This window comes from Crocuta crocuta, unplaced genomic scaffold, assembly GCF_008692635.1.
Source record: "Crocuta crocuta isolate KB4526 unplaced genomic scaffold, BGI_CrCroc_1.0 scaffold77, whole genome shotgun sequence".
Lineage (NCBI taxonomy): Eukaryota > Metazoa > Chordata > Mammalia > Carnivora > Hyaenidae > Crocuta > Crocuta crocuta.
The window spans coordinates 6,547,634-6,569,368 of NW_027532172.1; the positions used below are offsets into that span (position 1 = coordinate 6,547,634).

Genomic DNA, 21,735 nt, shown 5'->3' on the forward strand with positions numbered 1-21,735 from the left:
TGGGATCATGACCTGAGCTGAAAGCAAGAGTAGGACGCTCAACCAATTTTTTTTTTTTTTGCTTACAGTTTTGTGGCCACGAATTCAGGGATTCAGAACTCATCTGGGAGCCTCATTTCTGCCTCACATGGTACTATCTAGAATGGCTCAGCTGGGGCTAAAGGATCCACTTCCAAGCTTTTTTTTTTTTTTTAATGCTTATTTATTTTTGAGTGAGTGTGTACGTGAGAGCTGGGGAGGTACAGAGAGAGGGAGGACAGAGGATCTGAAGAGGGCTCTGCGTTGACAGCAAGAGAGCCCGATGCAGGGCTCAGACTCAAAAACCATGAGATCATGGCCTGAGTCGAAGTTGGACGCTTAACTGACTGAGCCACCCCGTGCCTCCTAAGATGGTTTATTAATGGCTGGCAAGTTGGTGCTGCCTGTTGACAGGGAGCTTAGCTGGGGCTGTTGGTTAGGGTCTTAGGTTCCTCTCCGTGTCTAGACCTTTTCATGGGCTGCTTGGATTTCCTTACAGCACAATAACTGGGTTCCAAGATTAGTATTCCAAGAAACAGGAAGTGGAAGCTGCCAGTCTCTTACAGCCTGGCTTGGTAACTTGCATAGCAACACTTCCATTGTACTCATTGGTCAAAGCACACACAGCCTCTGGCGGATCCTAAACCTTTTCCCCCTCTCTGACCTGCAAGCCTCAGGTATCTAGATTACAAATGGTCACAAATGCTATGGCCACTTTTTCCATTGAGAGGTGAGTCTGTGGCCCTTTCCCTTAAATCTGGGCAGACCCACTCCTTACCTGCACCTACTTTGTGTTCCTTTCCTTTTCTCTGTTGGCCCCCTTCTCTTTAGTTTATGGCTTCTTCTCAGGGTGGCTTTGTCATCTCAAAGGTGGTCATCCTGGCTTACTTCCACAGAGCTCTTTATAGTTTGCAGAAGATTTCTATGTAATCTTTGTAATGCCTCTGGAAGCCACGTGCTAGTGTGACCATTAGAAAAAGAAGAGTGGCAGTTTTGGAAGTATAGTTCGTGTCCAACTTCAAATTTGAGCTTTTGAATATCCAACCCTGCAGTGGTTGCCCTTGTTCCGTGGCCATTAGAATGTTTAACATACATTAGTTTTGATGACAGGTGCCTTGAATCAATATAGTGAGCTGGGCATTTGCTGTATCTGGCAGAGAGACATTTAACAAGCTTATTCACCAGGGGAGTAAAGAGATTTTACTGGGAAAACAGGATTTTATCTGAGCACATTTATTTGTAGAAAGCAGACCATTTAGTAGCTGATTAGCCTGTAAAAGAACAGATGAAAATGTGTGATTCTTCTATCAGGGCTGTGTTGGGTGGGAAATCAGATCAGAAAGCCTGAATTCATCTCTGAGCTTCCATTTCCCTGTACATAAAACAAGATTGATAGATCTTTATATAAAAAGAATTGGGTTTTTCCCCCCCTCTTTATAACAATCTATAAATGTGTGTTGTAGGGGCACCCAGGTGGCTCAGTTAGTTGAACATCCCAACTCTTGATTTCTGCTTAGGTCATGATCGCAGGGTCATGGAATGAGCCCCATGTTGGGCTTGGCTGATCCTGCTCAAGAGTCTCTCCCTCTCTCTTTCTCTCTCTCTTTTCCCCTTTCTCCCCTTCTCTCTCCTCCCCCCCCAAATCTCTCTCCTCTGCTTGCACTCTCTGTCTCACCTAAAATAAAAACAAAACAAAAATAAATGATCTTAAAAAAGAAAAATTCTTTGGGATAAATAAAATGTGACTTTTATTTTTATTTATTTAAAAAATTTGTTATATTTATTTCTTATTGAGACAGAGAGAAACAAAGCATGAATGGGGGAGGGGTAGAGAGAGAGTGGGAGACACAGAATCTGAAGCAGGCTCCAAGCTGTCAGAACAGAGCCCAATGTGGGACTTAAACCCACAAGCCGTGAGATCATGACCTGAGCCGAAGTCAGGTGCTTAACCGACTGAGCCACCCAGGCACCCCTATTTTTATTTATTTTTAATTTAAGTTTTTTTAATGTTCATTTTTGGGAGAGAGAGAGAGAGAATGAGCAGAGAAGGGGCAGAGAAAAAGGGAGACACGGAATCCGAAGCAGGCTCTAGGCTCTGAGCTGTCAGCACAGAGCCCGATGTGGGGCTCGAACTCACTAACTGTGAGATCATGACCTGAGCTGAAGTCGGACACTTAACCCACTGAGCCACCCAGGCGCCCCATTAATTTTTTTTTTAATGTTTATTTATCTTTGAGACAGAGACCGTGAGTACGGGAGGGACAGAGAGAGGGGGACAGAGGATTTGAATTGGAACGGCTGTGGAACTGGAACTTATGAACCATGAGATCATGACCTGAGCCAAAGTTGGATGCTCAGCCAACTGAGCCACCCAGGCACCATGACAATATTCTTTTGTATGTGAGGAATATTTCAGATGTTGGTCCCAAGGAGTGTTCTTGGGGTGACCTCCAAATTATATCCATCACTATTACCATCATCCAAGCTACTACTTATTTCTTCCCAGCCTGCCTCCCTCTGTTCTTGACCCTTCCATCTGTTTTCCACACTGACGCAAGAGAGATGTCCTTATCTTTGTAAAGCGTAAATCTGCAAACACCTCCCCTTCTGCCAACCATTACTGAGCTGCACTTAGGATCAAGCCCCACATGATCTGGCCTCTGATGTATGTGTGTGTCTCCCTCCCTCCCTCCCTCCCTCTCTCTCTCTCTCTCTGTCTCTCTCTCTCTCTCTCCTTTCCCTTCAGTGACTGTAAATCTCCTTTGGATTGTCAAAGCCTTTGAGATTAAGCTTGTCCAAGCCTCATACGGGGTTCCCAGGTGAGGGTTGGTCTTCTAGCCATATCAGACGTGGCCGAATTGCCTATTGAGGACTCACAGGCAGAACAGGGTCCTGTCCTGTGATTTGATGAGATTTGATAGTGTGGTTGTCATATTTGCTGTGACTAGTCAGGGAATATGCGTGGGGATTGGTGATGGACTAATTCAGTGTTCGCAGGAGATTAAGCAAGAGTCTATTGAAGGGATAGAAAAGTAAGTCTCATTCTAAGTGAGCCGCCCTGGCCTCCTGCCCAAGCCTTGTTTGACCTATGTGTATCAAACCTGTGTGGGTCTGCTGATTATTTCAGGAGTTTGGGGCAACTCTAGGAGTCACAGCAGAGATTTGTGCTTCTTCCCATCAGCCAAGCGTGCCCCTCAGGTGATACCAGCTTCCCAAAGCAAGGGCTTCCCTGTACTTTACACACCACGCTGAAAGGAAGTAAAAGAAGAAGGGACCCACCTGTCTGGAGGAGGTAGCCTTGAGGTCCTAGACTCTCTGCTTTGCTCCACATCTGATACTATTTCATGTCCAGACAACCCTCATCCAGTTTCAACTTGGCCAGCATCCATTGCTTCCCCTGCTGTTCTGTAGCTCTGCCTTGAGAATCGATTTACTGTTATTGACCCCAACTTAACTCCCAGATGGATTTCATTGACCTGATGATGTAAGAAGGGGCTCTGAGCTGCCTCCAGGCCCAGTGGCCAGCATGACCTTCTGGAGACATTTGTGCCTTGGGGCTCTCTTCTCTCCAGTGGCCTTAGGACACTCTAAAGCAGATGCTCCTTGCATGTGCTCCCCTGGACTAGACTGGTTACATGTATGCAAAGCTCACCCCAGGTCAACTGTCCTTTGCTCTCACAGCTGCCTTTGACCCCTAGAGCACCTTTCCTCCTCATCAGAGCTTGTGGGAATGGGTCCCACAGAAGCCAGCGTGGCCTTTGTCAGATAGATCATCAGCTGTCCTGAGGTGGCCACAGTATAAGTTACCCATCTCAACTCTTGCGTCCCTCAGGATTGGCGCCAGCTCCCTGCAGGTGCCCTCTCCTCTGACCTGAGTGAGCGAGGACTGGGTAAGGAAGCTGATGATGTGCCTAGAGATGCTTTTACTCCCTCCTTTCTAGGGTGGTCAGGAGAGACCTCTTTTGTGTCTCACAGAATGATTGGCTGCCCCTTCAGAGCCCCCTCAGATGTCTCATTTTGGTAGAGCCTGCAAGGTCGGCTTTTCATTCCTGCTTCCCCTTACCCTCTTAGCCTGGAGACAATGTGGACTTTCCCTCAGCCCAAGATGTCGGCAGACTGGGAGCAGCCCTTCCTGGGACTGTGCTCTCAGCTGCTGGCATGGGCCCCCAATTGTTCCCCTGAGAACAATGGATACTCTTTTTTGGCCAGGAAGGGGAACTCATGAAAGGACCGTTTCTTTGGATGCTTGAGAGCTTTGTGGCAACCCCGCCTGCATGAGATGAACTGCAGTTTCTTCCTGCCTCGAGTGGGTGTTCCCTGGCTCTGAATGGACCCCTTGTGAACACAGCACACCGGGAAATGTGGGTTGGCGAGGGAAGGCATCTTCGGGGGTGGGTTGAAGAATGACATTTGCCCAGATACATCAACTCAAGTACTTACTGAAATGTAGACTTCTATGCTTAAAAAAAATTTACTGACAAGGGCTAAAAGAACATGACGGAGTAAAAATAGATAACGTTGGGATTGAAGGACTGATTCTGAGAATTTTATTAAAGGCTGTAACTATGCTAAGCTGACCCTTACTTTTGGGGGGGAAAAAGATTAATTTTTGTTTTTAGATAGGACTAGTTAACATCAAGTAAAATCGTTCATAACTCAGTCCTGAAGGGCACTGGCTGGGCTGAATGGGTTGTGTTGAGAATGTGATTCTGTGGCCTTGGCCTTTGTGGCAAGAGCTGTATGTTGGTTTGAGGCTTGCATGTCTGGCAGCATGATCAATGATTGTCTCTCATGAGTATGGCTCTGCTTTACTCAGCAAAGCAAAGGCCTCTTGCACCTATTTCCACCATGATTGGCTCACCTTATGTGGGGACAATGTTTTGGCTCTTTGACCTCAAGACAGAGGCTCTTCCCTGTTGACCTCTGCCATCTCCCTGCAGCCTATCCATGTGACCGTCCACATGTGACTGTGGCTGACCTTGCCCACAGAGTAGATTTGTCATAGTCCATGGCCTAGACACAGGATCACCCTGATGTGAATCAGCACCATGGAGGCCTCTGAAACTTGCTTGGAGTCTCAGATTTCATCAAAGGATCCATTTCCTATCTCCCTAAGCAGAGGAGCCCATGCCATAGGCCTGCCCAGAGGATGTCTTGACCACCTCATGTGCAAGTGCCTCCAAGGTATTGCATATGGTACTCAGCCACAGATGGCTCCGGGTTGGCCCACCCTTGCAACTAGCCTGAGGAATGGGGAGCTGAAAGGTCAAGAGCCAGTGACCAGGTCTGAGGGAAGCGGGGACTTTGCCAGGGAAGGCTGCTAGCGGCCTAAGCAGTGGGGTGTCCCAGGGCAGCAGTCTGTGCCACTTTGAAATGGACTACTGAGAAGACANATGCAGGGAAGGTCCCAGCCTGAACTGGGACTGTCCTGTCCAGAAGTATTGGTTGGAAGGCGCCGTCACTTAGGGCCCAAAGGACCCTCCTAAAATTTTGTAATGTGAGGGAATTTTTTCCAGATGTGGTTTCTCAGTCATACTTAATTCCCTAGATCCCTCTTGGCTGGCCATAATCAGCTCACCCTGGGGATATGGGGTGACAGTGTTCACTCATCTTTCTGAAGTCTTTACCATGTAAGTCCCACAACTTCTACATAGGTAATGTATCACCTTGTAGATTCTGAATGATAAAGCTTAGGTTTTCTTGGTTTCAGAAGCTAGGGGTCATAATTAATTAGGCCCTAGTGAGAGTCTAGTTCTTTAGTTTTGCCTTTCAACTATGCCTAAATGGCTGGCACGTACCGTGGGTAGAAACTTGCTTCCTTGTTTGTTTTAAGTTTTTAATTTTACTTCCAGGATAGTTATCATACAGTGTTATATTAGTTTCAGGTGTATGATATAGTAATTCAACACTTCTGTACATTACTCAGAGCTCATCATAAAGTGTTACTCTTTAATCCCTAACACTTGTTTTCACACACCCGCCCCCCCACCTTCCCTCTGGTAAGCATCAGTTCTCCCTAGTTAAGAGTTTGTGTCTTGGTTTGCTTCTCTCTCTTTTTTCCTTTGTTTTGTTGTTTAAATTCCACATATATGAATCATATGGTCTTTGTCTTTCTCTGACTGACTTATTTCACTTAGCATTAGACTCACTAGCTCCTTCCATGTCGTCGCAAATGCCAAGATGGTCGATTGTATAGATACACCACTTCTTCTTTATCCATTCATCTATTGATAGACACTTGGGGTGTTTCCATAATTCAGCTGCAAATAATGCTGTAAATAAATGCTGCAGTAAACATAGTAAGTGCATGTATCCTTTTGAATTAGTGTTTTTGTATTTTGGGGGTAAACACCCACCAGTGTGATTACTGGATTGTAGTTTTATTTTTAACTCAAAAAAATTTTTTTTAATGTTTATTTATTTTGAGGCTGGCAGAGTGGGAAGTACACAAGCAGGGGAAGGGCAGAGAGAAGGAGACACAGAATCCCAAGCAGGCTCTGCCCCATTAGCACAGAGCCCAATTTGGGGCTCAAACTCATAAGCCATGAGATCATGACCTGAGCCTAGATCAAGAGTTGGATGCTTAACTGTGCCACCCAGGCCACCCTATTTTTAACTTTTTGAGGAACCTCCATACTGTTTTCCAGAGTGGTCATACCAGTTTGCATTTCCACCAGCAATGCACGAAGATTCCTTTTTCTCCACATCCTCGCCAATACTTGTTGCTTCTTGTGTTTTTTATTTTAGCCATTCTAACAGGTATGAGGTGATAATCTCAATTTAGTTTTGATTTGTATTTTCCTGATGATGAGTGATGTTGGCCATCTGGATGTCTGAAGAAATGTCTGTTCATCTCTTCTGCCCATTTTTAAATTGGATTATTTGTTTTTTGGGTGTTGAGTTATATACGTTTCTTTATATATTTTGAATACTAATCATTTATCAGATATGTCATTTACATATATCTTCTCCCATTTGTTAGGTTGCCTTTTAGTTTTATTGATTAATTTCCTTCACTGTGTAGAGGCTTTTTATTTTGATGTAGTTCTAATAGTTTATTTTTGCTTTGTTTCCCTTGCCTCAGGAAACATATCTAGAAAAATATTGCTACAGCTTATGTCATAAATTACTGCCTGTGCTCTCTTCTAGGATTTTTTTTTTTTCTAGGATAGAGAGAGACAGCGTGAACAGGGGAGGGTCAGAGAGAGAGGGAGATACAGACTCTGAAACAGGCTCCAGGCTCTGAGCTGGCAGTCAGCACAGAGCCCAACGTGGGGCTCGAACCCACAAACGGCGAGATCATGACCTAAGCGAAAGTCGGACGCTTAACCGACTAAGCCACCCAGGCGCCCCTCTTCTAGGATTTTTATGGTTTCGGGTCTCACATTTAGGTCTTTAATCCATTTTGAGTTTATTTTTGTGCATGGTATAAGAAAGTGGTCTAGTTTCATTCTTTTGTATGTAGCTGACCAGTTTTCCTAACACCGTTTGTTGAGGAGACTGTCTTTTTCCCATTGGATATTCTTTGTGTCAGTGATTAATTGACCATGTAATTATGGGTTTATTTCTGGATTTTCTGTTCTGTTCCATTGATCTATGTGTCTGTTTTTATGCCAGTACCATACTGTTTTGATTACTACAGCTTTGTAATATAACTCTGAAATTGTGATGTGTCCACTTTGCTTTTCTTTTTCAAGATTGCTTTGGCTGTTCAGAGTCTTTTGCGGTTTCATACAAACTTTAAGATTTTGTTCTAGTTCTGTGAAAAATGCTGTTGGTCTTTTGAAAGGAATTGCATTAAATCTGTAGATTGCTTTGGGTAGTACAGACATTTTAATGATGTTTGTCCTTCTAGTCTGTGAGCATAGAATGTCCTTCCATTTCTTTGTGTCGTCCTCAGTTTCTTTTATCAGTATTTTGTAACTTTCAGACTACAGGTCCTTGACTTCTTTGGTTAAGTTTATTCCTAGATATCTTATTATTTTTGGTACAATTATAAATAGGATTTTCTTTTTTTTAATAATTTTTTTTACTTATTTTTGAGAGATTACAGGTGGGGGAGGGGCAGAGAAAAAGGAGGACAAGATCGGAAGCGGGCTCTATGCTGATAACAGCAAGCCCAGTATGGGGCTTGAACTCACAAACCATGAGATCATGACCTGAGCTAAATTAAAGTTGAACACTCAACCGGCTGAGCTGCCCAGGTGCCCAAATGGGATTTTGTTTTCTTAATTTCTCTTCATTCTGCTTCATTATTAGTATATAGGAATGCAGTAGATTTCTCTGTACTGATTTTGTATCCTGTGACTTTACTGAATTCGTTTATCAGTTCTAGTAGTTTTTTGGTGGAGTTTTTAGGGTTTTCTATAGTATCATGTCATCTACAAATAGTGAAAATTTTTTTTCTTTTGTCTGTTTTAAAAATATTTTTAATGTTTATTTTTGAGAGAGAGAGAAAAAGAGAGTGTGAGCAGGGGAAGGACAGAGAGAGAAAGAGAGAGGGGGAGGGAGAGATGCACAGAATACAAAGCAGGCTCCAAGCTCTGAGCTGTTAGCACAGAGTCCCATGTGGGGCTCACACCCACAAAACTGTGAGATCATGACCTAAGCCAAAGTCAGAAGCTTAACCAACTGAGCCGCCCAGACGTCCCTCCTTTTGTTGTCTAATTGCTGTGGGTAGACTTCCAGTACAATGTTGAATAAAAAATGGTGAGAATAGACATCCTTGTTTTGTTCCTGACTTTAGAGGGAAAAGCTCTCACCATAGAGTGTGATGTTTGCTGTGGGTTTTTCATATAAGACCTTTATTATGCTGAGGTATGTTCCATCTAGACCTACTTTGTTGAAGGTTTTTATCATGAATAGCTGTTGTATTTTGTCAAATGCATTTTCTGCATCTGTTGAAATGATCATGTGATTTTTATCTTTTGTTGATGTGAAATATCACCTTGATTAATTTGAGAATATTGAACCACTTTTGCATCCCTGGATGATCATGGTGAATTTTTCAAATGTATTGTTGGATTCAGTTTGCTAGTATTTTCTTGAGGATTTTTGCATTTATGTTCATCAGAAATATTAGCCTATAGTTCTTTTTTTTGTGTGTGTAGTGGCTTTATCTGGTTTTGGTATTAGAAACTTGCTTTTTGAGTGAGGGATTAAGTACTGGAAGTTCCTCTGCCCTTTGCTCCCCCTCCAGGCTTAGAAGGATACCATTGTGGGGTGAGAGACGCTGCTTGTGTTGCGTAATGTTTAGAACAGGTCCTGTATCTTTATCAAACTGGATGTTTGACATTCTATGGTGTGAGAGAAGGCACCAGCGAAGCAGTTGGTGACAGTGCTCCAGAACTGAACAGGGAGTCAGTTACTAGTCATCTGCTAGTATAGACTAAAGAGTGGCCAGAACCTTCACATTTGGCTGTTCCCCAGTCGTTGTTCGTGGTGATTCATTGTGGGCATTGCTGGGCGGGTAACCTTTGGAACTCCATATGGGTCTGCCCAAGTTTTGTGGTTTTGATTCTTCATGCTTTTGGATGCACTTTATGGATCAATAATTCTCTCTTTTTTTTTTAAAGTAAGTTTATTTATTTTGAAAGAAAGTGCAAGCAGGAGAAGAGCAGAGAGAGAGGAGAGAGTGAGAGTCCCAAGCAGGCTTCGCATGTGCATAGCAATGATGCAGTGTTCGAACTCATGAACTGTGAGATCATGACCTGATCCAGAGTCAGATTATTAACTGATTGAGCCACCTAGGCGCCCCTGGATCAAGATTTCTAAAAGTCCGTGTGTGGCTGTTGGAGATCTTGTTTTCCTCACCAGTGGGCTTGCCTTCCATCTCAGAAGCATGTCCTCTCTGAGTGTTGCTGAAAGATTCTGGCTCTTTCTATGTGAGCCTGTGAGCTAGAGCCTGTGATCTTCAGCCTTCCTCCTGCAGTGTCTGCCTCCTATGTGTGTTCCCACTAACAGCCTGAAGGCTTCTTTCTGAGGTGGCTGCTTCATAAGGCCAGCAGGCCTTGCCTCCTCTAACTCGAAGACAGTGTTGGTATTTTGGTTGAGTGACCTGAAAGCCTGGGGGAGTTCCATGGCCTGGACCAGCCTGTCACCCAAACATATGTGCTGGCGCTGATGAGCACCTCACACAGAGCACGGATTCCTGCCTCTTGTTTGCCATACCTTCTGTGGCAGCTGTTAAAGGTTAGTTGTGAGTGGTCTGGCTAGGACAGTGATCTTATTATATGAGTATCTCTAAGGTTGGTCAGAATCTCATATCCAAATGTACCAGGATGGAGCATACCTGTTTGAGACTAAAGCGGTGAATGCTGGTCTTTGGGTTGTCCCTGCAGCAAGTTCTCCACCTCATGCTCCTTAGGGTTCTCATCTACTCCTGGCAGACAGGTCTTAACAGACAAGCAAATCCCTGAGGGTCCCTGGGCCTTGTTCCCCTTTAGGATCGCGGCTTCCCCTTCCTGTGGCCTCCCCACTTCCCTTTGATGCTTTGAGCTACTGCTTTGGGATATGAATGGGAGAAAAGGCCACAGTGTGTACTGGGTCCAAGGCCAGAAGGAGGACTGAGAGTAGACCCTGGACCTGTCGGTGCAGCTGCCTCACAATGCATACCGGGTCCTCTGTCAGCCCAGGAGTGTGCAGGGAACCAACACCCACAGAGAATCCAGTGTGTGCCTGGACCTGTGATTGTATAGGGATGGCATCATTTTCCTCTTTCTACAGATGAGAAAACTGAGGCTGAGGTAGGGTCAGGCCTCAGCCTGCCTGGAGCTGGAGTTCAGCCAAAGACTCCTGGAGATAAGGCTTCCTTGTCAGGTCATCTGTTATAGGGAAGAGTCCTGGCTTTTCATAGGGGCAGCATCTCTCAGGAGGAACTTTCACAACCCGCTTTGCCCTTAGGCCTTAAGAGAAGAAGTGTTCTAGAGCCTGGAAGTTTTGAAAGGTTGGAAGGATGTGTGGAGTTCCCATGGGCTGAGGGGCTCCTGCTTTGTCAGGTGCTACATTCCAGAGCATTCCCTTAACTGGGTGCTCTTGGGAGTGAGGGGGCTCTTAGTGGAATCCTTCAGGGACTGTGTTCAGACTTCCCAGTTCAGGGGCTTTCTCCAAATGGCCTTGAAAATACAGAGATGTCAACTTGCCTGTGAGTTAGCTAGGTTCCTTGTGGAGTTCATATTTATTTTGCTTTCATGTGGCCCTTTATTAAAGCAAATAACTGCCACTCAAAGTACTGCCTGGGCCTGACAGTCCCAGTACCAGAATGCTCAGAGATGCATGGATTTTAGACCTTTCAGGTTGGTATCTTTGCTTCCTGTCTGAGGAGTACCCAGGCCCCTGGGGACTGCCTGCTTCCGGGCTATAGATCCAGATCGGATATCTGTCCTGTGGCTAGGGCATGCCTTGTGCGCCAGGATCCTGAGGAGCCAGAATCTCCAGAAAGGAAGGCAGGAGTATAGATTGGAGAGGCTGTTTATATGTTATTAATATGTAATAATGTTACTTGGCATAGTTTAAATAACTATATGTCTTCCCAGGGTGGCTGTGTGGGAACCTTGGCTGAAGAGTGGCTTGGGGTTTATTCCTTAGGAAATGTCTGGCAGCAGAGTTGTAGCTCTTGGGGTCAGCAGAATATGAGTTGAGCCAGGTTGGGAAGCTTGAGGAGGCGGGGGCCCTTCTGTTTCCTCTGTTATAAAGTGCCCTTGTATAGCTAGTGAGAGACTTGGAAAAGCACTGGAGCTATGTACTCATCTGTGCTGATGGAACACATAGGGCTGGGCGCAAGCACAGATGCCTGGCTACTCGGGAATGCCCCATGGCCCTGGCCACCCAGTTGGCACCCACTTCCAGAGCCTATCCGGGTCTCTCCCGGCTCTGTTTGGTCTTCTCTACAGGTGGCTTCTCCTTGGATGACTTCACCTTGCACTCTATTCTAGGCCCTCCTCTGCTAGGTGTGCTCTCATCCCATTGATAGCCATTGGGATGGAGTGGGGTTAGGAAACATGCTGGGGAGGCAGGAAACCAGGCTATACCCTGGCTCACATACTGTCTGCTTCTCAGGGCCACAAGTCATACTCCACCTTTGAAAAAGATCTCATGGTTCCCTGAATACTCCATTTAAAGTTTTGCTTTCCTGTTTTTTTTTTGCAAAATGAGAGCATTTAGCCTTTGCTTTATATGTTTATATATGGATGTGACAGTTTTCATATTTAATATAACTGAAACTGAAAAAATGTGAAGCATAGGCTTTTAAGCAAAACATTTGAAATAAGTATTATTTTTGTAGCTAAAAAAGGTTTTAAAGGAAGAATATATTTAGTATTTTTCATGGATTTCAAGAAACCTATATTTACAGATTATTTTATCACTTCAGATATTTTACCACTGTGTTTACAGTGGATGGTGAATGACAGGAAGGAGGATTCTTAGTGGTGAATTAATTAGATGGTGGTGCACCCTTGAGTTGATGTGTCACAAAAGAAATGCTGTTCACGGGGGCGCCTGGATGGCTCAGTCAGTTAAGTGTCCAACTTCGGCTCAGGTTCTCACGGTTCTTGGGTTCGAGCCCTGCATCGGGCGCTGTGCTGACAGCTTAGAGCTTGGAGCCTGCTTCAGATTCTGTGTCCAGCTCACTCTCTGCCCCTCCCCCACTCGCACTTTGTCTCTCTCTCTCTCAAAAATGAATAAACATTTAAAAAAAAATTTTTTAATGTTAAAAATCTGTTTACAGACACTCAGTAATCTCGGTGGCTCAGAGAGCAGTCAGTAAAGGACAACCCCAATAATAGTAACTTCTAATACTGTCTGATATCTTCTCATGGGTTTTTGTTGGAAGTAGGAAATCTGTTTATAGGGAGGTAAGTATCTGGCCACTGATAAGATTGGTAGAATCTGCCTGGACACTGGGTCCTGGCTGGGAAGATCAGGTATGAGCTCTCGGTCTCCTTCCAGATCGGGTACGTGACTCTTGGCAAGAGGGAGCCGGAGGAACCAGAGAGTCTCTGGGAAGTCCAGCAGGCATGACCCTGGCCTTCCTGCTGTGGGAAGAGAAGCATTTTATTATCCCTCTGCTGACAAACAGTGGCCATAAAGGACAATTCCTGGTGCCAAGGCTGACAGTAAGACATGCCGTCTGTTGGCCAATGTTGTCTTTGAGCTCAGTGGGATAGGACAGTGGAGCCGAAAGTGCCTTTTGTTAGTCCAGAGAGTGGGTGCCACCCTCTGGCACTGGGGGCAGAAATCGGTGTTTCCCAAAGGTGAGAGTAATTGTGGATAGGGCAAGAGGCAAGTGTTGTTTCCCTTTGTCATCTGATGGTAGAAATTTCTCTGGCAGCATTCCTTTGTGTACCTTGATTATTACCAGTCATGCCCCTTTAGAAAAGGACTTCTACTCTAAAATAGGAGCACCTGGGAGGTGCTGTTGGGTGGAATAAAGGGGTAAGCTCCTCAGGCCTGCCTCTGTGCATGGGCTTTCCAAGGGCAGACGTGCGTTCTATAGATTTCCCAAACTTAAGTTGACTATAGAACTCTCCCTTAGACCAGAGCTCCTTGGAATCTTTGATAAACACTCTTCTAGAATAATTGTTTTCTAGTAGCTGATCCTGGGTGTTGCAATTTTTTTGGGTTTTGAAAATCAGGGTTAAATTATGAGACAGTATGTACAGGGGCACCAGGGTGGCTCAGTCAGTTAAGCGTCCCACCTCTTGTTCTCAAGCTCAGGTCTTGATTTCAGAATCATGAGTTTGGGCCCCTCGTTGGGCTCTGTGCTGGGCATGAAGCCTACTTAAAAAAAAAAAAAAAAAGTTAGATACAGCTAACTGTATTTGCTACCCAAATGTGCCCCACTGTACTTGAATACACATCCCACTGACATGGTTGTAAAGTGAGGCATCTGGGGTCATTGAGTTGTCTCTTGCACCCAGGCCCACATGCATTTCCACCCTGAGCAGAATTGTGATGTCTGCAGAGGGCAGGGAGAAGGCTGAGATGAGGTTGGAAAGGACTGTTGATTCTGCAGGCCACGTGGTCAAGTAGGTAGCAGGGCATATCCTGTTGTAAAAACCTGCAATGTTCTTGAGTTCCATGGCATCCGCTCTCTGGGATGAGACGTGTGTTTGAGTGTCACCACTGTTGTCTCCCCACAGTGTGGCCTTAGGCAAATCATTTGCATTCCAAGCTAGTCTGTCTGGCAGCCCCAGTCTTTTGTGACAGGTGAATGAGAGCTCCAGAAGAGGAGTTGGTCCCCCCAGCAGAAATTCTCAATTCTACCTTAAGCCTGTCAACACAATTCAGGCTGGGCCAGTGATGAACTATTGTGATCATTGTCGGGTTATTCACTGACAGTACCACTTAACTCATGCTGGTGTCTCTTTTAGGTGTCAACAGCAGGGAAGGAGGCCTTGCCATCCTGGCTGCACTGGGACCCGCAGAGCCACACCCTGGAGGGCCTCCCTCTTGACACCGATAAAGGCGTGCATTATATTTCAGTGAGCACTGCACGGCTGGGAGCCAACGGGAGCCATGTTCCCCAGACCTCCAGCGTGTTCTCTATCGAGGTCTACCCTGAAGACCACAGTGAGCCGCAGTCCGTGCGGGCGGCATCACCAGACCCTGCCGAGGTGGTGTCCTCTGCCTGTACTGCTGATGAGCCTGTGACTGTTTTGACGGTAATTCTGGACGCTGACCTCACCAAGATGACCCCAAAGCAGAGGATTGACCTCCTGCACAGGATGCGGAGCTTCTCAGAAGTGGAAATTCACAACATGAAGTTGGTACCGGTGGTGAATAATAGACTGTTTGATATGTCAGCCTTCATGGCTGGCCCAGGAAATGCGAAAAAGGTGGTAGAGAATGGGGCCTTGCTCTCTTGGAAGCTGGGCTGCTCCCTGAATCAGAACAATGTGCCTGATATTCGTGGTGTGGAGGCCCCTGCCAGAGAGGGCACTATGTCTGCCCGGCTTGGCTACCCTGTGGTGGGTTGGCATATAGCCAACAAGAAGCCCCCTCTTCCTAAACGCATCCGAAGGCAGATCCATGCCACACCGACACCTGTCACTGCCATTGGGCCTCCAACCACGGCCATCCAGGAGCCCCCATCCAGGATTGTGCCTACCCCCACATCTCCAGCCATTGCTCCTCCAACAGAGACCATAGCTCCTCCAGTCAGAGATCCTGTTCCCGGAAAGCCCACAGTCACCATTCGGACTCGAGGCGCCATTATTCAGACCCCAACCCTAGGCCCCATCCAGCCTACTCGGGTGTCAGAAGCTGGCACCACAGTTCCTGGACAGATCCGCCCAACGATGACCATTCCTGGCTATGTGGAGCTCACGGCGGTTGCCACCCCTCCCACGACTACCACCAAGAAGCCACGAGTATCCACACCAAAACCAGCCACGCCTTCTACTGACTCCTCAACCACCACAACTCGAAGGCCTACCAAAAAGCCACGGACACCCCGCCCGGTGCCGCGGGTCACCACCAAAGCTCCCATAACCAGATTGGAAACTGCCTCCCCACCTACTCGTATCCGCACCACCACGAGTGGGGTTCCCCGCGGAGCAGAACCCAACCAGCGGCCAGAGCTCAAGAACCATATCGACAGGGTGGATGCCTGGGTTGGCACCTACTTTGAGGTGAAGATCCCATCAGACACCTTCTATGACAACGAGGACACCACCACTGATAAGCTGAAGCTGACTCTGAAGCTTCGGGAGCAGCAGCTGGTAGGTGAGAAGTCTTGGGTGCAGTTCAACAGCAACAGCCAGCTCATGTACGGCCTGCCTGACAGCAGCCATGTGGGCAAGCATGAGTACTTTATGCATGCCACAGATAAAGGGGGCCTGTCAGCTGTGGATGCTTTTGAGATTCATGTCCACAAGCGCCCGCAAGGGGACAGGGCTCCTGCGCGGTTCAAGGCCAAGTTTGTGGGCGACCCAGCACCAGTGGTGAATGACATTCACAAGAAGATCGCCCTGGTGAAGAAGCTAGCCTTTGCCTTTGGGGACCGCAACTGCAGCACCATCACTCTGCAGAATATCACCCGGGGCTCCATCGTGGTAGAGTGGACCAACAACACACTGCCTCTGGAGCCCTGCCCCAAGGAGCGGATCATGGGGCTGAGCCGGAGGATTGCTGAAGATGATGGCAAACCTCGGGCTGCCTTCTCCAATGCCTTGGAGCCTGACTTCAAGGCCATGAGCATTGCTGTGACAGGCTCTGGCAGCTGCCGGCATCTACAGTTTATCCCTCTGGCACCACCCAAGAGGGTGCCCTCAGAGGCACCACCTACAGAGGTGCCGGATAGGGACCCCGAGAAGAGCAGTGAGGATGACGTTTACCTGCACACGGTCATTCCAGCCGTGGTGGTTGCAGCCATCCTGCTCATCGCTGGCATCATTGCCATGATCTGCTATCGCAAGAAGCGGAAGGGCAAGCTCACCCTCGAGGACCAGGCCACCTTCATCAAGAAGGGGGTGCCTATCATCTTTGCAGATGAGCTGGATGACTCCAAGCCCCCACCCTCCTCCAGCATGCCACTTATCCTGCAGGAGGAGAAAGCCCCTCTCCCTCCTCCTGAGTACCCCAACCAGAGCGTGCCCGAGACCACTCCTCTGAACCAGGACACCGTGGGAGAGTACACGCCCCTGCGGGATGAGGATCCCAATGCACCTCCTTACCAGCCCCCCCCACCCTTCACGGCCCCCATGGAGGGCAAGGGCTCTCGTCCCAAGAACATGACCCCATACCGGTCGCCCCCTCCCTACGTGCCCCCTTAACCCACAAGCGCCTGGGTGGAGGCAGGGGTAGGGCAGGGCCCTGGAGACAACATGGTGTTGTCTGTGGAGACCGGTGGCCTGCAGACCATCACCCACTGGGAGCCGACACCTGACCTAGCACACACTGACACACGCGAGGCCTGGACAAGCCCGCCCTCTCTGGTCCTCCTAAACCCCAAAGCAGCTGGAGAGACTTTGGGGACATTTTTACTTTTATTTTTTTGCCTAACAGCTTTTTGTTTGTTCATAGAAAATTCTTCGCTGCGGTTTTGATGGCTGGCTCTGAAAGCACTGTTTGGAGTAGAGGTAGATGGAGCAGAGCCGTGAATGAACTCGCAGGCAGTGCCGGGCAGCTTCCCGGCTCTCTGCGTTTTGCCTTTAACACTAACTGTACTGTTTTTTCTATTCACGTGTGTCTAGCTGCAGGATGTAACATGGAAAACAGTAGCTAAAGATTAAATTCAAAGGACTTTCAGAAGTTAAGGTTAAGTTTTTACATTTAATCTGCTGTTTACCTAAACTTGTATGTATAATTTTTGGGTGGGTATGGGAAATTGCTTTGCTAAAAATAAGCTCCCAGGGTGTTTCAAACTTAGAGAAGACCAAGGGACAGTATTTTTTATCAAAGGAATCCTATTTTTTCACACTATGTAAACTTGGTTGCTCTGATACCCCAGAGCCTGACTGGGGGGCCTCCCGGCCCTGGCTCTGGGGTCAGGGTCCTGGTGCTGGGCTTGCTCTCCCACTGTTGCCAGGGGCTGGAAGCCAGAGGGGCCTCCTGGCCGTGGATGTCCACACCCCCACCCCATGCACGCCAGTGGCCCCCCACCAAGGGGTCTTCATTTCCATGGAAAGAGGACTCCTAAGAGGCAGTGGTGGCCGTGGCCCCCAACCTAGGTGCTCCAGGGTGGGCCAGCTGCTCGTGGGGGGGTGGCTGGGGAGGTCGAGGGACTCGACCACATCAACCTATTTTCTTTTACCCTTCTTCTGTGTGTTTTTTCCCCTCCTAAAAGGAATATCACGGTTTTTGAAACACTCAGTGGGGGACATTTTGGTGAAGATGCAATATTTTTATGTCATGTGATGCTCTTTCCTCACTTGACCTTGGCCGCTTTGTCCCAACAGTCCACAGCCCCACCCTGACCCACCCCACCCCTCTTCTCTGGCACTCCAGTCCCAGGCCTTGGGCTGGGAAAGGTCTGGTGGCTGGGGAGGAGTGCCAGCAATAGTTCATAGTAAAAATCTGTGGGCTCTCAAAGCTAATTTTTTACTAAAGTTTTTATACAGCCTCAAATTGTTTTATTAAAAAAAAGATTAAAAATGGTGATGCTTACAGCAGTTTGTACAAGCTCTTAGTGTTGATTCCATGGAACTGACGGCTTTGCTCATTTTGATTTTTTCCCCTTTTCGTAACAGTTTAAATTCCGGAATTACACTGGGCTTCTTTTGCCTTTTTTAGCAGAACGTCCGTCCATCCGTCTGCATCTCTGTCCCATGACTCAGGGGTGCCCACTCTGCTTTGATTCTCCTCCTTTGGAAGAAACCATTTTGAGCATGACTTTTCTTGATGTCTAAGAGTTATTTTGGGTACCTTTTAGGGAGGAATGCCTTTTGCAATAATGTATCCCTTCCAAGATGGAAGGCTTGTGGGTGGACCCAGGCTCCCTTTGCAAACCGAGCAGCCACTTCTAAGCCATATCGACAATTTTGCAGAGGATTTGTGTGTTCTGCTTCAGGAGGGGAGGGCTGGTCAGAGAGGAGGGGTCTCCAGCCTGCCCTTCTCAAGAGGGCGTTCCCTCTGCACCTTTTCCCACAGGGCCCACTCTCTCTCCCCTGCCCAGCCCCTGGTGGGGGTACTCAAGTGAGCAGTGCCCCTCTTGGGGGAGCCTGTGGATGAGGGCTCAGTGGACCTCTGGTGACTGGGTCTTGTGCCTCCGAGCCTTGATCCAAGCCGGAGTTTCCCCACTGCCCAGAGTCAGGAGCACAAGTGGGGTCTGATCTGGTGAGATTATTTTTGATGACCTCGTCAAAAAATAAACAATTCCCAGTGTTCCAGGTGAGGGCTTTGAAAGGCCTTCCAAACAGCTCCGTTGCCCCTAGCAACCCCACCATCGGCCACTGCCACGAAGAGACGTGGCTGGCCCAGAATGGCCTGTTGCCATAGCAACTGGAGGCGATGGGGCAGTGAACAGAATAACAACAGCAACAATGCCCTTGCAGGCAGCCTCCTCCCCTGAGCGCCAGGCTGGCGATGGCCGTTGGACTCTGAGACAGAGAGCCAATCTCTCATTCAAGTGTTCACCAACCACTGACATGTTTTTATTTCCTTCTATATGATTTTAAGATGTGTTTTCTGCATTCTGTATAGAAACATATCAAACTAAATAAAAGTGTCTTTATTACAACGCCATTGCCTCCAAGCATCTATTTCCCTGGCCCCTACGGTGTTCTAGGATGTGAATGGGGTGTGGGACTGATGTCTATGTGACAGGGAAGAGGGGACCCAGACAGGCCCATTCAGAGGACTTGGAGCTGGTCTTTGAGCAGCTGACCTGACACCCTCCATAGCCTTACCATTTTTGTGCCCCTGGGAGGGGTGAGTGTGTGCCCCAAAGCTCTGCTAACACATGAGCCCTCCTTAGCTCTTCTAATGCCTGAGCCAGCAGAGCTGCCATTTCCTCATCTAGCAGGATGGTGGGAAAGGTCCTGCCTGCCATAGGCTGTCTGCCCTGAGTGGGTAAGCCTCCTGCAGTGCCACCCTACCTTCTGCCCCATGTCTTGTCGGCTTGAGGCTGTCCAGTCTCCCAGGTAGTCTCAAGGCAGGTCTGGCCTTGGCTTTTTAAAAAAAAAAATTTTAATGTTTTATTTATTTTTAAGAGAGAGACAGCGTGAGCAGTCGCTTAACCAACTGAGCCACCCAGGTGCCCCCGGCCTTGGCTTTTTAGAGGGGAGAAGGGGAGGGGCACCTTGGGTGGCTCAGTTGGTTAAGCGTCCGACTTCAGCTCAGGTCATGATCGCATGGCTCGTGGGTTCAAGCCCCACGTCGGGCTCTGTGCTGACAGCTAGCTCAGAGCCTGGAGACTGTTTCTGATTCTGTATCTCCCTCTCTCTCTGACCCTCCCCTGCTCATACTGTCTCTCTCTCTCTCTCAGAAATAAATAAAACATTTAAAAAAAAAAAATAGAGGGGAGAAGGGGAGAATGGTTTCTGGCCAGACTGTTATGCACTGGTGGGGCCCACAGATTCTGGGGGCCTGCCCCTATGTGCCCTGCCTGGGATAGACAGACCAGCTGGGTAGGCTTAGCATTACTCAGTGCCCAGGATAAGTTGTCCTGGGACACCGCCCAGAGTGTGGGAAGCAGGGGACACAGCAGCTGTGTCCAGTGGCAGGATCAGGGGCCATTGGTCACAGAACAGCTGGTACCTCTTCTGGGCTTGCTTCCCTTCCCCCCCACAATGGGTTCCTCACCATATCCGCCTATAGGCCCCAGGTTGCTTTTCATAATCTTCAAGACTTGGAGCTGAAACTAGTCTCATTGTAGATGGAGCTGAGTTCCAACAACTACTTGTGGAATATACCACACTGATACGTGCCAGAAAAGGCTGTCCCTGGTTCAGGGACACATACTTCCCCCACCCTAGTCCTAGCAGCAGGGGCCCAGGAAATAACCCTGCCCTTGCTCTCTTGGCCTCAGGAAGTTCTGTTTAATTTTTAACCTGAGGCCACTGGGTTATAAGTGGACTCACTGCTCTGAACTCAAGCAAAGGGATCCCTGGTTTCAGCAGAGAATGGTAAGGTCAGCAGGGTCAGGAAGAAGAGAAGCCACAACGGCCTGTGGCCTCTTGTTGTGCAACTCTGGAAATATATTTGGACTGTCAGACCCCTGCTCCCCAGCACTCCTGCAAAGTCTCTATAACTTCTTGGTAGGTGTGGGACTGTACTCAGGTCTTCTGAACTGGAGAGAGGGTAGTGGAGGAAAGGGGTAGGAAGGAATGGACACAGTTGGGGAGGGGACAGACCCACAAGAATCTACCTTCCCATCTGCCTCTGATCCAGGGCAAGTTCCTGGGATCCCTCTGGCCTGGCTTCCTTATCTGTAAGGTGGGGGACAACGCTGATCTCCAAAGGGTTCTGAGACACCTGGGAATTAGGATAAAGAGCCACTCCAAGCAGGTATGCCTGTAGAAGAGACAGAATCTAAGGTAGAAAAATCTGCATTCTCTCCTGATGTAAAGGACTGGCCCAAGGCTGTTGGCCGGGAAATACTGGGGTGTCTAGGAGCCTCTGGGTAGCCCAGCCCTCTAGAATACCCATTGGTGGGAAGACTCCACATGACTCATCCTATTGTAGCCCCCAGCCTGGCCTCCACTTGTTCCCAGGCTAAACAAGCTCCTGGGAGAGGCCCTTCCCTCACTCCTCCAAAGCATGAAAGGCCTCACACTGGCATCAGTCTTTTGAGGGTGAGGTTTACTCCTTTCTATAGATTACTATATCTTAATAATACCAGTAGACTAATGACTTTAACTCTTTTCCTGCTTTGCCTCCCTTCTGGATCACTAACATGAGGCAAAGTGATGGAGGCCCAGAGAGGACAAGCATCCAGGTCCTGTGGCTAGTGCAAGGCAGGTTTAACACAGGTTCAAACACTTAAAGTTTTTTTTCTGATTGTAAAATTTTGTTCATATTGTAGAGCATCCCACTGGGGGGATACTGGGTACCATTTCCCTTATGGGGACCCAATAGAAGACCCAGAGAAGATAGGGCAAGACATTTAAAGTGGGAGTTCCCATCTGGGGATGTGGTGGGTCACCTTTGTGCAGCCAGAGGTGAGGACAGCATGAGACTTGGCCACTGGGGCTTTCACTAGCTCTACTGTCGCCAGCTTTGGTGAAGATGACTTTGAAGTCTCAGTTGGGGTGGAGCGAAGTTGGTCCGTTTGGA

General features: G+C 47.8%; 1 protein-coding gene across 3 annotated transcripts in view; it reads left to right on the forward strand.

Annotated features, from left to right (window-relative positions):
• The window catches only part of DAG1 (dystroglycan 1), a 59,145-nt gene extending 39,947 nt beyond the window's left edge, over positions 1-19,198 (forward strand). For all 3 annotated transcript variants that reach the window (XM_077776925.1, XM_077776924.1, XM_077776926.1), the window contains exon 3: positions 14,391-19,198. In XM_077776925.1, the coding sequence (XP_077633051.1) occupies positions 14,391-16,793 (2,403 nt within the window). In that variant the 3' untranslated portion in view covers positions 16,794-19,198. The remainder of the gene's footprint in view (positions 1-14,390) is intronic.
• Positions 19,199-21,735: the final 2,537 nt, after the last annotated feature.